Source organism: Drosophila virilis, chromosome 4 (genome assembly GCF_030788295.1).
Source record: "Drosophila virilis strain 15010-1051.87 chromosome 4, Dvir_AGI_RSII-ME, whole genome shotgun sequence".
Taxonomy (NCBI): domain Eukaryota; kingdom Metazoa; phylum Arthropoda; class Insecta; order Diptera; family Drosophilidae; genus Drosophila; species Drosophila virilis.
Window position 1 is genome coordinate 14,305,086 of NC_091546.1, and position 11,444 is coordinate 14,316,529.

Genomic DNA, 11,444 nt, shown 5'->3' on the forward strand with positions numbered 1-11,444 from the left:
TGTATTTTGCTGAATGTGTTTTTAGTAAATGTAATTGATTAATTTAAGCAAATGTTTACAGCGATAAGTGTATTTGTTCACACGATCATTAATCGGAACTAGATGAACGATAATCAGGAACTAGTTTCGTTCTTTTAGCTCCATTAATTGTGTGTTCAAACGGTAAAGTTATAAATATTCTCATTTAACTCTGTCGCAGCATATTCATTCAACTGATAATGTATTGGGATGAAAAAAAAACGTACTAAACTGAAAATGTTCAACCAGTTCGCCTGGTCTGGACAAATAGAATAACATTTACATATAATTTAATTGAATAATATTAAGTATGAATTCATGATGGAACTTAACATTAGAACACGTCTGGCTTTTCTTCAATTCTTAATACATTTTATATGAATATATTGACCCGATTCTAACTGATGGTTAATTGTTTGTAGATGCTTCCAAACTCATATTCAACTTTTATGCATATATATATATATATATAGATAATTCCTCAACTCGTCCGATTCTACTCCGGGTGTGTTGCCAACCTGGAGCATGAGCTGTACCTGCTTTTCACGGTCAAAACGTTCGTTGCGTGCGTACGTTCCGGGTTAATATGAATCCGTCTACCATGCCCTTCAGACCTTGGCGCCCACAGATCGTCGATGCACCTGCAGGGAGGCGGGATTCGCACTGGCTGGGGATCGACTATCCGCTGCTTGGGACTGTCGTGTGTGGATGCTGCGGTATATAATTGGTTAATGGCATATGCGAAGCGCCTCTTGTGGCAACTCACGTTTTGTGCCGTGTCATGGCATCCTTTCGGGCAAAGGACTTGCCACAAATGTCGCAGCAATGCTTGTTGTCCGCATGCGAGGCAGCATGCCGCGTGAGATTATCCTTGCGCTGAAACATTTGGTTGCAGCCTTCGAACTCGCACGGATACACATAGACCGAACCGTGGGCCGTTCTGCAAATTGATGTGCGTTAGCAATCTGATCCTCTCGAGAAGATTCTGCACGTACCTGTAGTGTCGCCGCAAGGATTCGATGGTCGAGAACATTTTGGTGCAATCGCTGCAGCCCCAGGTGACGGTCGGAATATCCGGATCGTTCTCCTTGTGCGTGTTCAGGTGACGCTTGAGCGCTGCCTTGTACCAGAAGGCCTTGCCACAGCCCGGCTCCTCGCACTTGAAACCCTTGTTTTCATCCATTTTGTGACCTATTTATTTAATTTCTCAGTGTTGAGTCGCCACGTGAAAACAGGTTTTTTTTTCGACACGTTATATGCGTGCACGTCGATTACACTCTGCAGCTGGCTTTAGTTCGAGCGTTTTATCTCGCTAAATGTTTATTTTTAATAAATATGTTTGTTATTTTCACGCGAAATAATTTGCGTCAAATCAACATCATTTTGCGAACGGAACTAGTTTGGGCTCATGAACTGAACCGTGCTCAAATGAACCGATGTTAAATACTATCGTATGCTAACATGCTATCGTATGTTAACAGCGCAACAACTTAACAGAGCCGCAGTTCGATAATTAATCGAAATACTGTTAATACCCTGTAGCAAGGGAAATGTGCATAACTGGTAGTCCAGTATTTTGTTTTTTGTGTTTTTTTTTTTTTTAATTGTACAGAAAGGAATAGGAACAACAATGCAAGCAATTTCCTACATTAGACGGTACAAATTCGCTAAGTTCCCGATTTGGATATCAGGAAACATTTTGCCTTTCAGGTATTGTGGGCGCATCGACAGCGGATAGAGGATCGTTGTTGTTCTCTTGCCTGGAATGCGCCTCGAACTGCTTGGCCTTGGCACGGCGCGACTTGATGAGTATGCCATGCCCGGGACAGTCGCAGTCCTCGGCATAGCATTTGTCCCGACAGCAGATGCGACACAGCCGGAACTCGCATTTGGAGCCCAGAGGATTGGCGCACTGCTCACAATACTCCAGATGTCGTTCGTGGCGCAGCTGTAGCTGTGCCTCCGTCTTGTTCGGGCGCCGCTGGCGACGGCGCAGCTTCTTCATGCGCTTGCGGGATATCTCGTTGCCGGCATGGTCGAAGTATTGGCGCTTGGCGCGATTCGGATCGATGGCCTCGCGCTGCTTCTCGGCGATCTTCTGGCGATGCGATTCCGGCGACGCGCGTATATATGGCTGGCACAGCCACGGCTGCAGCATGGGCAACTGCCAAGACGCAAGATTAGAGAATTGCTTGACAGGATTTGTAATGCTCGATCGCTTACCTCCTCCGCAGCTGCGGCGCTGACATTCAGCTCCATTTCCTCCGGCGCGTAGGCTGCAGCGCCCGTGTGATATGGCGCATATTTCTCCTGCACCTTGGCCACAACGCCGTGGAACTGGGTCAACTGATTGGCCGTCGCCAGCTGTTCCCGCAGCTGTGCATTCGAGCGTATATTCATGCTGCAGGGGAGATGACATTTAGAATGCAGTTACCTGTACACAGTTGGAAGATTTGGTACTTACATATGATGGAACAGCTTGAAGAGATGGCCGCGTATATAGGAGGTGGGACAGGGATAGAGATCCACAAATTCCAAGTACTCATGGGCCATTTGCCAGACGGGCGGCGAGATGCCCTGAAAGATGGCCGGATTATGTAGATTACCCTCGGCGGTCATGACGCCATCAACGCCCGTGGCCTCCAGGCAGCGATGCACATCCTCCAGTCCCAATATATTGCCATTGGCAAACATGGGTATCTTGATGTGCTGCCGCACATCCTTGATATAGCTCCAATCGGCAATGCCCGTTAGCGGTCCCTTCTGCTCGCGCGTACGTCCGTGCACGGTGAGCAGCTGGCAGCCGGCGGCCTCCAGCATTTTGGCATAGTTAATGGTCTTTTCCCGATCCTCGAATATGCGTATCTTGCAGGTGACCGGCACGGAGAGCTGCTCGTGCAGCGTTCGCACTGGGATCCAATAAATATGATTGTTATAATAATTTTTGTGGATAATTTGGCTACGAACCAATCTGTGTCAGCAGCTGCCATTCGTCCTGCAGAAAGGCACCGTAATGGCCACGCTTGGCAATCGCCTGCGGGCAGCCCAGATTGATGTCGACGGCATCGCAATGATCCTGTGCAGCGAGCGCTGCCTCCAGCATCTGTTGCGGATCGTTGCCACAAAACTGTATGATCAGGGGTCGATCCGCCGGACACGTTTGCAGCGCATCCTTGCGATACTTCAGATCGGTGGCAAACAGATTCGCATGATACATGGGCGAGTAGCAGAGCTGGGCGCCATACCGTCGGCACAGCATGCGCCAGGCCAGCTCGCTTTGGTCCACCATGGGCGCCACAATGTAACGTGGCGCGCCCAGCACGCGTCGATAGAATTCATAGCCGGACAACTTGTTGCTGGGCTCCCGTTGCTCGTTCACCATTTCCGGCTGCTGCAATGCAATGGGCAAAACATGCTCTTGTTATTGGAAATTCAAGTGGGATTCTGATTGGAAAGTCGACGCTAGAACTAGCTAAACTAATTAGGAAGATCAAGTTCAACTTGTCTCAATTAACATAGAATAATTTGCTTTACACCGATCACTCGACTAAAATAACTGACAGAAATACGAATTTTCTGAATAGCAATTATTTTTTATAAGCATTTTTTAATTGTTTGCTTTTATCGATAAATAAATCCAATTGTACTCGTACTCGATCTATTTGCGGCGAGTATTAAGCATCGATAAATCGATCGATAGCGATCCTTTGAGTCAGAAGCCAACCGACCAATCGCATGCGTTGACATTTGCGGCGAATTAGACTGTTCGCTTGACTTTTGCGGCGACAATTTGCAAAAACCTACGCTTTGCTGTTTCGTCCCATTATGGACAAGTTGCCAAGCGCTAGGAGTTTTTTTTTTCATACCACCTGCTGTAAAAGCTAATTAGCGCCACATTAGCAAAAATAAAAAAAAATAAAAAGAGCTGGGTGCGGCCGTGCGGCAGCATTTGTACAAAGCGCAAAGCCAAATAAATTTACATGAGCCACAACTGAGGGGGCTTTTGACGAATTAATTTAAGTTTGCTCCAATTACGAGCACATACATATGTACACATGTATGTGTGCATTTATGGTGCGTGTATAACAGTGCCCTGAACAGCGCGGCATGCATTTCACTTTCCACGCGATGAATTCGCTTTCGAGCGAACCGCGTGCAGAGCAGCATTAAAAAAAAAAAGAAAAAAAAAAGGCGCTTAAAGTCAGTTTGCCAGCCAGTTGCAACAAAGCGGCAGCTACCAACAATGACGCGCTAATTGAGTTATTCGAGTTGCATGCACTTTGAAGCTACGCAGCTTAACGAAATTTTCAATTTTGCCATCGATACCCATCACCAGGCATGACGGCAAAGTTCATTTAAACGGCTTACAAATAGTTATAAAAAAAAACTCTCCCAACTACACAGTATAACATTTTGAGCATACTTTGATGTTCATACTTGGGAAACTCGGTTTGGTTAATTATTTGTACATAGTTTCTTTAGACCAAATTAGATAAAAAAAAAGAAATTGATATAAGGGCACTCATAAAAAAGGTTTTCGCTGACAACAGGAATCGAACCAGGGTCTACTCGCTGATCAGGCGTGCGTCTTATCTCAAATTTACCCCTGCTCTTATTCTATGTAAAGAGACGACTAAGATTAAGCTGTCTGCTACAGAACTTCTTATTTTATATGAAGAGGGAGGAAAAAAAAGAGAATATTACAATTAAGCTGACAACTACAAAACTTCTTATTTTAAAGGAAGAGGCAATGATAAAGAGAGCACTAAAACTAAGAGTGTGCATTGAAAATGCAAGTAGGATCGTGTTTATTGCTGTGTATCGAGTGTTTAACTCCGGAGAGAACTTGCAAAACTTGACTCAATTGTAAATGTGATTCGCCGTACGACATGCACACACACACACACACACAAATTAAACTTTTTTACATTAAAAGTTTACTGACCGGAAATGGCATGCGATTTTATCACTGGCGGCTGCTCGCAAACTGATTCTTCTTCTTCTCTTTTTTCTAGATGTTGTCGCGAGTTAAAAAGTATTTTCTTTTCCTTTTGTATTTTATTTATTTTTTGCCTACAATGCCAGGCATTTGGCCAGCCAATGTCTGTGTGCGTGTAATGAAAGTTTTAAATGTTGTGAAAACTTTTATTTGGTAACGCAAATTGCATAAATACTGCCAAAAAAACGGGGCGTGGCATCGACTGCAGCCATGACAGATGTTGGCTGTGTCATAATTATGCCCAAATTACAAGCAACTTTCACAAGAGCCAACGACAACATTTAGCCCAAGGGGCCAGCCATTGCAGGCCTCGTCCTCAAATGGGCATTTTGCAATTAAAAACTTTTGCAAATGGCAGACATGGCCTGAATGCAGAGAGCGGCAGAGGGTGCGGGGTGCATCAAGAGCGAAAGAGTCGGCGCTAACAGGAAATCGTAAGACATTGTTTTAAAAGGAGCAGTCGCTGGTAAAAGTTATTCTCTTGTAGGTTTTCCTTCAAATTGAATGCTCTTTCGCTGGCTTCGAAGGGTGCCGAGATTAATGGGAGAGATTTACTGTTAGCTTCATTTATATATATCCTAAATCCTATATATATTATTTTTATTATGATTATCATTATCATCCCAATTATCATGATCATTATTTCTATTATTGTCATTTGTATTAATGTTAATTAATGTTAATGTTAAGAGATAAGCATAACCTCACTTATTAATAACTTCTCACTTACATCTAACCTCACTTTTCCAAAATGTATATGTATTATATTGTGTACAATAAAACGAACAATCTTTAATTTAGATATACATAATAATCAAACCTTTTCAGTCAAAATATAGCTAATTAAACGCAACACAACCCTTAAAACTTTTCAAGTACTTTGATGAAGAACATAACCTCATTTCTCTATAGAGCATGGAGACAAGTGTAATTGCTTTCGCCGCAAAGTAACTAAAAAATAACTGGGCAATAACTAAAAGGCACTTGCTGTTGAGTAATTAGAAGACCGCAGATAAAGTCACAGATACCAACTTTATTTATTATACAGAAGTTTTGAATTGATGCTTTCGATTTCCGACGCGACGTCGAACACAGAAATTCAATGAGAGCGAACAGCAAAAAGATAATTAATAATTTCCGCACCAATTAAGACGAATCAATATCAAGTATATATATGTATGTGTGTGTGTGTATATATATCAATATAGAAAAGTAAAGAGCGTGCCAAGGTTTGCCACATTTGCCGGCAATCGGCATTGCCTGTTGTGTTTGAAGGCTATTCCCAGACAGCCTTCCCCTCCTCACAACCGAACATCTTGCCCATTCCCCTTTTGTGTTTTAAGTAATTTTTATACTCTGTTTACAAGCTGATCAAGAGTATATTGGCTTTGTGTCATGTTCGTCTGTTAGCTTGAGGTATTTATGTTTTATTACAATTTTGATTTTAGATTCATCAAAGCCAACATTTTGCGTCCACTAAAGAGAGTATTGTGCAGTCGTTAGCACCCCAATTGTTTTCCTTACTTTTTTTTTTCACCCTAGCACGCGTCCATTTTCCAATTTAAAAAATGGTTTCGCTGGCTAATCGCAGCGGGCCAATGCTGTTTATTTAATGCTCACCTTCCAGCGCTAGTTAGTCCATAAACATGCAAAAGGAAAAACAGTTGAAAAACCAAATGGAAAAAAAAAAAACTATAAGCCGCGACCAGGGATGGGCAAGTGCTGAATCAATTTTTCAATCACCATAAAAATACTCTCGATAGCAATGCAGTGTTGGGCGCTGTAAAAAAAAGGGAAAAAAAAACAGTGTTGCTAAAGCGCGAAAGTGACTTCAGAGATTTTCAAAGAAATTTATATAATCTCTGATTTACAACCGCAGAGGGAAATACACAGAATGAGTTAATATAAAATGTAAACCAAATGGAAAGCTGATTTGAAGCTACAGGGATCGACTAGAATATACCCTGTAACTAAATGTTTTTGTTGTCGTGTTTGTCGTTAAATGGTAAATCAAGAGACGCATAAATAAAAAGTATATATAAGAGTATGCCCGACTATTACATACTCATTGAACATAATGGGCACTCAGTTGGATTATGGCAGACAACAAGTGAGCACAATCCTATACACAATCCTGTATGTACAGAAATGTGTAACGTTTGACGTTGAATGCGTTGACAGCTCTTTTGATATGCTTCAAATGTGAGCTCACACTCGATAGTTATACTTTAAGCTATCGATTAGTTATCGATAAGCCTTAACGTTTATTTAGCTAACTTTACAACACTAGGATTTGCTAATTTTAAAACAACTGTTAATGAATTTCTGTTAAGAGCACAACAAATTTATTATTATTGAAAAAAAATGGCATGCCCTTTCAACCAAATGTTTACAGGGTATTAAAACCGCAGTAGCTAGACTGCTGCAGCCAAAAGGATTGGCAAAGGTCAGCAAAAAACTGCTGCTGCTGCTGCTGTTCTTGAAATCCCAGCCACGCCCCCATGTTAAAGGCACTCGTGGAAAGCGAGAAAAGCGTGGAAAGCGGGGTAACTCGATAAAAATTATAGCCAATGCTGGGAGAATGTGAATTAACTGAATTGCATTCAACGAGGCGTTAAATCCCTTCGAGCACAATTGTCATTTCAGCTCGTCTTTGACATGCTTTTGCTTTTGCGGCCATTCAGGGACTGGGTCGGGGCCCTTACCCAAAGATTGGCCACAATGCTGCTGTTTTATTGTCTGAAATGGTATCTGGCTTTTTCTATTGCTGGCAGACGACACAGAGATGGCGTTGTCGGCGCCAAAATATGACCTCATTTTTAGCCAGCAGGCAAGGACTTTGCGAACATTACGCACACGCCATGTGGCCAGGCTGGCAAATTGTTTGTTTGCCACCAAAGCGCAATAACAAAATGCAACTGGCGTAGGTGGAATGAAAATACTTTTATTTGTTTATTTTTTTTACTTTTTTATTTTTGCCAGCCAGCCTGCAAAACGCAATGACATTTCAAGTGCTTGCTCAAGTGTACGCGGAGGGGCGGGCCGGACCGAGGGCGTGGCTGGGGACCAGGGCGTTGGCGTGCGAGCTCAAGCCCTTTGCGTGCCATCACAAAGCAAGCAAATAAAAAAAAACAAAAACAAAAACAAAACCAAAAAGTGAACAACAAAAAAATAAAGTAAATGTCCATTATTTCATTGTGCTGCACTTGCCGAGCAGCTGGAAATTGCGATTAACCTATTAAAGGGCGCACTTAAAGGGGCTTAAGTTGTCCTGGCACATCATCGATAGCCATGGAAATTCCATTTCATTTTCACTTTAACTACCGTTATACTGTTATACTTTTGAGTTAACATTGTTTCGCCTTTGCCTGCCTATCTATACTATCTAGCTAGACTTTACGCTCTTAACTAGGTTAATATTCACTTTCAAGTATTTAATATCTGACTCAAAAGTAAATTCAGCTAATTGCTTTATTATTAAGGCTTACGGAGTTGTTCATATAAATTATGAGCCGCAATCGCATTTTACATTTATTTTCTCATTTTAAGTCCGCCGCGCACTTAAATCAAGCACAAAGCTTTTCTCAATCAAGCGTTTGGTTAAATTAAATACGATTTTTTGTTCGTATAAGAAGAACTCAAGTTCTTTAAACATGATTAACAATGTCTCCATTGATGCCATTTAAAATGGGCATAAGGGTATATTGTGTTTGTGCAAAATCCACATGTACGTAACAGGCAGAAGGAAGCATCTCCGACCGCATAAAGTATATATATTCTTGATCAGCATCAATAGCCGAGTCGATCCAGCCATGTCCGTCTGTCTGTCCGCAAGGATCTCAGAACCTATAAGAGCTAGATACTTGAAATTTTATATGTAGGTGCTCCCAGTGCCTGCGCAGATCGACTTTGTTTACGATAATCGATAACTAACTCCGTTTCCAAGGAATCGTTAAAAATCAATATCGATATCCTGCTTAAAGCTGATCTAGAATATATATATCTTCTGGGCTTGAAGATATCTTCTTTTATGTATTACCCACTTCAGGATAATATTTTAAGGTAAGCAAAATGGATAAATTTATTTTAGTTTTGTGTTTAATATTGTCAACTATTTGTGCTTAAAAGTTGGCTCCTAGCTTATGGTTCATAATTGTAATTTAAGGCCTGGAGTAACTATAAAAAGTTTTGCTAAAGTTTTGATTATTACTGCTAATAAAAATGGATTTCAAGTTAATTTGCGAGCAACAAGAAATGAAATGCAATCTGAATTAACTAAAACCCAACCGAATAACCGAAAATAATTGTTTCTTTAAGTGAGCTTCAATTTCTATTTTTAGTCTCAGTTTCCCACTCGGCTTGCATAAGAGTTATTCAATATGCCTTGAACTCGCCCCAAAGTTAAATAAAAGTCAGCATGATTTTATGTAAGAAACTGGTTAATGACGTTAACTGGAGGCTGTCAGTGGCAGGTCGCATTGTCAAGTGCGCAGTTGCCCAATTGCGCAGTTGTGTTGTCTTTGGTTATGCAACGAGGTCAAAGTCGGGGCGCACTGCCAGCTGGCAGGCATTGTGCTGGGCGCATCCTGCGAGAGTTGCTGACGCAATAAACCATAAGAAAAGGCCGCATTGTGCACCAGGCCCAAGGACAAAAGTTGGCCACAATTTGGCGACGCTCTGTATGAGAACTGGGCAAAGGGCTGGGCTAGCACTGAGGTAGGTCGCACAAGGACTTCGCCAGGATCGTTGGCAATTAAGAAATCATACCTGTAGTTTACCTTTCCCTTTTGACTACCTGGCCGGCCGGCAATTAAAATTGGTTTATTAATTATTTTGGTGCAGACTTTCCCGGGCCCAACTCTGTTTGCACACTTTCGGATGAAACTTTATTACACACAGCTCATTAGGACTAATGATGCTTGCCGGCCTGTCAGCTCAGCCTTCAGTTGTTCCAAAAAAAAAAAAAAACTGAGACCAGAGCCGAGCAACAAACAAAGTATCAGACTCCACACTGACTGACTGAAAGATGCCCTGGCCTTAGTTCATAATACATTTATAAGAATTTAACAAAATGCACTCCTTTTGATATGCGGCTAGCTTTACAAATTTGTATTCCTGAATAACTTTTGTTTTTATTTTGCGTTTATTATCGATTTTCCGGGTGTGCATATATTGTACCTAATTTTCAAATATTAACTCGTTTAATCTTCGAGATAGAATAAAATAAATCCATATTTCTCTTTTAATCTTCGAAATAGGATAAGAAAAAACGATTTTTCTTCGAGTTAGAAAATGCCAAATCGATTTTTGTCTTTAAATCTAAGAGGTAGAAAAAGCTAAATCGATATTTCTCTTTTTACATTCAAGATAGATTCAGAGGAATTGATATATCTCTTGTAATCTTCGATGTAGAAAAAAAGTCGATATTTCTGTTTTGATCTTCCGGATAGTATAGGATACATCGATATTTATCGATATGCTTTAGTTTAGTACCCTAGCTTTACACGTCAAACTGAAGATGTATTTACATGCTTTCTGGAGTTGTTAATGCTTTCTTTTGTCTGCCTGGCACATACGTTCTCTCAGTTTCGGTATACCCTTTCGTAAACACTTTGAAGGGTGGCGTGGTATAAAAAAGTCAAGCGTTGCGCAAACTTGAGACGTGCATGGAGAGCGCCACGGGGAGGGGAGGCGTTAATGAAGCTACTGCCAATGCTAGCAGCAGGCCTTATTCCTCATATATATGTGTGTGTGCCTAGAGCTAAGTGTGTGTGTGTGTGTTTGTGTGCGTGTGTGTGTGGGTTTGGCTGCCGTGTTATCCTGGCACTTAATTATATTTGTGCTCGCATGGGCCAGACAACGATGCCTGATGAGCCCAACAAGCAAATTGAACGTGAAATCCACTGATTGACTACCAAGCTATAAGCAGGAACAGACCTAGACAGAGATGGAGACGAAGCCAGAGCCAGAGAGTGGGTGAGAGGGAGTGGAAGAGCAAGTGCGGGCGACTTGTGTGAAGTGTGAGCCAAGTGCTCGAAGGTGTTGAAGTCCTGAGTACACTCAATGCGCATTTTGCAGCTGCATTTCTTTGCTAGCAAAAGAAAATCTTAGAAATTGTACACAAATTTTGCGGGCAACCGAAGCCGCAATGCGCTACAGTACAATCGAATCCATACCAGAAGCTGAAGTACAAATTGAAGATAATTCATATCGAAAGAATTGAAAATGAAATTTGAACAAATTTAAAATCTAGTTTCAGTTCTGGTTTGAATTTAAATATTGAAATAAATAAACTCAAGTATAGAGCATAGAAATCATGTGCCTCTGCCAAGCTAATGTGCTTCGCTAGAAAGTGTATTTAACTGTGTAGAGAAATCGTTGGCCCGCCCCAAAAAGGTGGCTCTCGCTTGGTTAGATTGTTGAAGTA

The 11,444-nt window shown here is 41.5% G+C and overlaps 2 protein-coding genes across 2 annotated transcripts in view; both read right to left on the reverse strand.

Moving 5' to 3' along the window:
- Positions 1 to 286: 286 nt before the first annotated feature.
- Positions 287 to 1,423, reverse strand: LOC6628718 (zinc finger protein 728). The gene is made up of 3 exons (XM_002051855.4): positions 1,014 to 1,423; positions 785 to 958; positions 287 to 729 (listed from the first exon to the last, which is right to left on the reverse strand). The coding sequence occupies exons 1-3, from the start codon at positions 1,199 to 1,201 to the stop codon at positions 627 to 629; spliced, it is 465 nt and encodes a 154-aa protein (XP_002051891.1). The 5' UTR covers positions 1,202 to 1,423; the 3' UTR covers positions 287 to 626.
- Positions 1,424 to 1,592: 169 nt separating this feature from the next.
- Positions 1,593 to 11,444, reverse strand: part of Dus1 (Dihydrouridine synthase 1) — a 37,561-nt gene continuing 27,709 nt past the window's right edge. Inside the window, exons 2-5 of the mRNA XM_002051854.4 lie at positions 2,986 to 3,409; positions 2,483 to 2,927; positions 2,242 to 2,419; positions 1,593 to 2,182 (exon numbers count right to left, since the gene is read on the reverse strand). Of these exons, the coding sequence (XP_002051890.1) occupies positions 1,706 to 2,182; positions 2,242 to 2,419; positions 2,483 to 2,927; positions 2,986 to 3,400 (1,515 nt within the window). The 5' untranslated portion in view covers positions 3,401 to 3,409 and the 3' untranslated portion in view covers positions 1,593 to 1,705. The remainder of the gene's footprint in view (positions 2,183 to 2,241; positions 2,420 to 2,482; positions 2,928 to 2,985; positions 3,410 to 11,444) is intronic.

What these genes read in the sequence shown, in the direction of transcription:
- LOC6628718 (XM_002051855.4), bottom strand. Translation starts at nt 1,201, where the DNA reads ATGGATGAAAACAAGGGTTTCAAGTGCGAGGAGCCGGGCTGTGGCAAG. An exon ending in TCCTTGCGGCGACACTACAG is followed by an intron (nt 959 to 1,013) that starts GTACGTGCAGAA and finishes ATCAATTTGCAG; the next exon opens with AACGGCCCACGGTTCGGTCT. An exon ending in GCCATGACACGGCACAAAAC is followed by an intron (nt 730 to 784) that starts GTGAGTTGCCAC and finishes TATATACCGCAG; the next exon opens with CATCCACACACGACAGTCCC.